We start from the raw sequence: 5,164 nt of genomic DNA, 5'->3' as shown, positions 1-5,164 counted from the left end.
TAGTAAAGGCAGGACATAAGCTGACTTCCATACTTTTGGAATTGTGTTTGTGCTGAGAGAGAGGTTAAAAAGAGAAGTAAGAGGTGGTGCAATAAAATCTGCAGCTATCTTTAATGAAAGGATGAAAAAAGCCTGAAGCCTCTGATAATGAACTCTTTAGTGAAGTCAAATCCAGCTTTGAACCTTTAAAAGTAATCCATTTGCCTATTCATATTTTATAATAAAGGGAAGGAGCAGATTCATTTGTATTTATCCTTTTTTGTGGAACAAATAATTAGACGGAGTGTTTAGGTCTAAAATGCCACACATTACAGAAAGCAAAGGAAATCTAAAATCTAAAAGTGTTACATTCAATATATATTGAAATTCAGGTTTTATTTTTGCACATATAAGAAATGGGGCCAGAAAGTCCCAATACCGTAAAGGTAATTGTACTTAATATAGCTCACATTATCGTTTTTTTCAGATTTCCCCTCACTTCTGATCTTTGCATCTTGATTTCTCACTTCTGTTTTAAAATAAAACACATTAAAAAGGAAAATAAACATTCCTTCGTCTATGGGTAGAATGTTACCAGAAGACGGCAGTTGTGCTGATATATGATGGTGTCTTTAGCCCCATATTTATATATAGGTTTTACATTTTCAGTCATCCACTATTTATAAGCAATACAAACCCATGGACAAAGGCTTTTTTTCTTTTCTAAAATGAAAAAATACTTGCTTTACTTCATAATACTCAGTATTTTTGGTGCTTTAATGTAAAACAGCTTTCGGCAACACACAAAACAACACAATCAATACAATGTATTACTTTGCATAGTACTATTAGACTATTTACTGGAACATCAAAGTAAGAGCCACTTGGTTATTATGCCAGAGTCACAATCCTCTGCAGAGTCTGCTTCCTGTTTGACCTTCTTCACAGGAAGTGCAACTCCCGTTGCCCCACCTCTTTTTCTGGATGGGTGTGGCTCATAGTCATCATCTTCAGCCGTTGCCGACGAATCACATCCGCTGCTGAACTGTTGCCCCTGTGATGCTGCTTCACTATAGGACAGGTCACATGACTCCTTTACTGTCACCTGGAAGGTAATAGAGAGTGCATGAGAAATTCAAGTTTACTAACTGTACCAAATCAGAGTGAAGTCATGATTTGTACTCTATATCGTTTTTATAAATGTGTCTCATTGATGTCCCTAAACTTTGTGTAGTGTGATACTTATTATAACTAAGGCATTTATTTAAATGCTCTATATTTAGGAATTAAAAATGTGCAACATGCAAAAGGACACTTTGGTAGCTAGCCACTCAAGCACCGTAACACATTTTTGCTAAATAAAATCAACCCACTTTCTGACACTGATAATGTAGGGGAAGAGAATCAATATCAAACAATTACCAATCAAATTGAGAGCAATGGAATCCTCAACATCTGCATTTCAAGGCTGAATACACTAAAGCAGTGGTTCTCAAAGTGGGGGGCGCAGAGGCATGACAGGGGGGGCATGAGAGACCAGGAGGAAAAATGGTTATTTAAAAAAAATAAAATTAATATTCTGAAAAATTATTGATTCGAAAATAATATGATAGAGTACAGTACTATCACGTCTGGGTCTCTGTGTTTCATTAAAGCTCGGCTCTGTGTGTGTAGAACGAGCCATTTTGTGTGCGTGCCCGAGAGAGAGCGCACCGGTACCGGAGATCGTTGATGTTAGCTTCTGGTGCTAGCGAGCTACGCTAACGGATATAAGGAGTTTTTTCAACAACAAAGTGGAGGAGAGTCCTCTCCTGTCAGACTGAGAGACTCAGTGAGCTAAAGGACTCTCTCAGTGTTATCTCAGTGGGTCTCAAACGTTTTGGTCACCATTAATGTAAACAATTATTTCCGAGGCACACGTTTATATGATCATTATAGTTATAAAAAAATAAGAGAATAAATTAAAAACAAGTATGAAATACTATATGAGAGTAAAAAATGAATAAAGTTTAAAAGGGGAGTGATTTGTAAAATATCCATAAAGAAATAGTAAATCTGTCTACAGTTCTGTTTCATATGGGTGTTGAGAGATGTATCCATAGATCTCTTCATTTTGCTCTCAAAGTGCACCAGATTGATGCTTTTAACTTAGATATTTAAAAATCTTCCCGGGGGAGCTTGCCCCCACACACCACCTATAAAAATAGCACTTTACCCCTGCTTACACCTATATGCCGTGAGCTGGTTATCGAGCCTTCATTGTAACAGTCACTACAGTACACTGTGTATATGCGTGGGGAGTGTTGCAGTAGAAAATTCCACTGTAGCGCCCGGTACATTAATGGGAAACCCTAAATGTTTGAGCACCCTCTATGAAACGTCAAGCTACCCCACAGCACCCCCAAAATAAATCTCTGGCGCCGCCACTGAGCCCGACTTTTTCTTCTTCTCCAAAGACAGAAAAAGTTTGAGAACCACTGCACTAAAGTAAGGTGTTATTTTTTCTTGGAATAAATATGATACAACTGGTGCGGTGGTCTTTTAAAATGAAAGTATACATTTCACATGTATTGCTGCAAAGGGGTATTAGTGAGTTGGCGGTGTCTTAAATCCTCTTCGCTCTGTAACCTTAAATACAGAGGGCGACAACTTTGCTTCCCTTCGAGGCATCAACACCGTTTATCTAGGATGTGTATGCTTTCATTTGAGAGAATTTCAAGGGCCATTTGATTGTGACATTGTGATTTCACCACTTATTGTGCATTTGAGTATGTTAAGTGTTATAGCTGTGCTGGACACCTCAAATTAGGTTTGCAATGAAATGCAAAATAGAGTCAAAGATGTTAAATCTCTACCTTACCTTATTGGATGGACGCCCTCCAACAAACCTCTCCTGACCATTGCTAGTATGGCCTGAGCCTCCGTTAGCATTGCTATGCTCACTGATGTATGCGTGTCCATCGGCACAACTCCACACGGCGACAGGGACGCTGCTGCCGTAGGAACCGGGTTCTGTTGTCAGCGCTGTACCGTGGGAGGTGAGCTGCTGCAGGCTGGGGAGGAGGCTGCAGAAGGTGCCGTGGCTGTGAGCCCAGCGGACCAGTTTACACAGACCAACAGAGGAGGTTGGAACCGGGTCAGAGGAGGTCTGAACTGGGTCAGACGTGATGTGACCTGTAGAGAGGGAAAGGGTCAAGTACTGGTGACTGCTATACCGTTATATATAGGGATGGGTATTGTTAAGGTTTTAACGGTACTACTACTTTTACCGATACCCAGTCGCGGCGCCAGAGTATTTTTGTTGGGTATTCTATGGTAGGGCTAACCCATACAGTGGTGGGGCTCAAGTCAGTATTTGCAATGTAATTACATACACGCTATATCGCCCCCCTTGACAGTGAAACGCCATGCGTGAGGTTTAGATTATTTCCCGGTCTCAAGCCGAATTGAACTGTATGAAATAAAAAGGGCGACCTGGAGCCAATCCTGCAATTTCCCCACAGGTGAAAGAGTTGACATGCTGAAAACCCAACCCCTGAAGGGGGGTCTGGGGGTATTCTTCCCCAGGAACTTTTTTGAAATACTAACATAAAATACACATTCTGGTACTCTCTTGAGAAGAAAAATAAATAAATCTATTACTACACGACATATTTAAAAAAAAAAATGAATGCCATTTTATTTTTTTGTTACTTTGTTCTGAAAGCTGAACCTGCTGCTCCTCACAGAGAGAAGAGGGAAGGCTGCCACGTCGGCTGCCCAGTCCCCCTAGCACCTCGCCAAGAGTGCGCAGGAAGGCTAGGTTGAAGGTCTCTGCTTGAGCAGCCTCCTCCCTTCTCAAGACGGCCTCCTCCCTTCTCAAGGCCGCATCCAACTTCCATCTCCGCTCAGCAGACGCTTTGGCCCAGTCCAAGTGCCGTTCCTGCTGGGCCATGTGCTGTTCATGGTAACGTTCCTGCTGGGTCCGATCCTCTCCTCCTCGTTTCCTCTTGCCTGGGTGACAATAAGATAATAATTAGCAATAAGAAAAAAACACAGGACAGGTACAGGTCACACAAGGATATAAGAATAACATGTATAAACAGAACAACAGTATGGATGAACTAAATAAAGTTCTGGCTCTAGATGTTTACAATGATTGTGAAAGTGAATTACATTATATCCAGCCTGTTGATAATGAATATAAATATATGTATATGATAGGATGTCACACACAACTGTACTAGCTGCTTAATAGCTAAGACTTTACTTGTAACAGAGCATTTCCACACAGTGGTATAGCTTATTTTAATTACTGACGATGGATGATCCAAGGTTTAAAAAAACAAAACACAATTCCAGTCGTTTTGCCATTTATATTTCTTACCTAGAACCACACGCTGCGGTGACGTGATGGCACTCCGCGTTGGTGGTTGAGTTGGTGTCGGTTCTTCGGCTGGTGTCTGTGGTCGAGTTGGGGAATGTTCCTCCTCACTAGTCCCAATGTAATCATCTAGAACAGCGAAATGACTTGTTAATTCCACAAACTACTGCAGCACAATACTAAATAGCAACAACAACTATAGAAAAGAAAAACTGAACGTAAACAATGGCACATGTGGTGTTAGCAAACAATAGCTCTAGCTAAGGCTATCTGCCTAGGCTAGCTATGCAGCTCTTCGGGGTTCCATCAAAGCATGGGTTGTCGAACATTAATGTAAGGATAAAATAGACTTCTTTGTTAGAAGTGAGCGTACCTTGCAGGGACTCCAGTAAAGCCGTTGCAGAGTCCAGGCCTCCCTCCCTCCCAACGTTGGCCGGTCTATGGCCGTAAATCTGGTCCAACAAGTCGAACCACTTCCAGTGTTTCCTACCCGCACCACTCGTGTTGTTGTTGTCCTTTACTTGGCGATATTCACTCTTCATCTTTTTCAGTTTTTCCCTACACTGCAGGAAAGTCCTCGAAAATCCGCGTTCGGACATCTGTGCAGAGACATCCTGGAACACTTTCAAATTTCGAGTTGTTCCGTCGAGCTCCCGCTGGATTTTATCATCCCCAATGAGATGTAGGAACGTCGTCACCTCCTCGGTCGACCACGGTATGCTTTTCTTTGACGTTGCCATTTTTGTAGCTCCTCCGTTTACAAAAATGCTGTGTATAAAAATGCTGCAAGCTTGCTTCTAGATATATATGCGACGCTAGGGA

The 5,164-nt window shown here is 41.6% G+C and overlaps 1 protein-coding gene across 2 annotated transcripts; it reads right to left on the bottom strand.

Annotated features, from left to right (window-relative positions):
• Positions 1-723: 723 nt before the first annotated feature.
• LOC117554757 lies at positions 724-5,164 on the bottom strand. 2 transcript variants are annotated; one of them, XM_034229254.1, is made up of 5 exons: positions 4,716-5,164; positions 4,346-4,471; positions 3,706-3,972; positions 2,840-3,153; positions 724-1,084 (listed from the first exon to the last, which is right to left on the bottom strand). In XM_034229254.1, the coding sequence occupies exons 1-5, from the start codon at positions 5,080-5,082 to the stop codon at positions 848-850; spliced, it is 1,311 nt and encodes a 436-aa protein (XP_034085145.1). In that variant the 5' UTR covers positions 5,083-5,164; the 3' UTR covers positions 724-847. The 2 variants fall into 2 exon arrangements, with proteins under 2 accessions (XP_034085145.1, XP_034085144.1); XM_034229253.1 differs by having other exon boundaries at positions 3,673-3,972; positions 4,716-5,159.

The sequence above is a fragment of the Gymnodraco acuticeps genome, unplaced genomic scaffold (assembly GCF_902827175.1).
Source record: "Gymnodraco acuticeps unplaced genomic scaffold, fGymAcu1.1, whole genome shotgun sequence".
Classification (NCBI taxonomy): Eukaryota; Metazoa; Chordata; class Actinopteri; order Perciformes; family Bathydraconidae; genus Gymnodraco; species Gymnodraco acuticeps.
The sequence above is the reverse complement of the archived record's forward strand: the minus strand, read 5'-3'. Positions and strand labels throughout refer to the sequence as shown.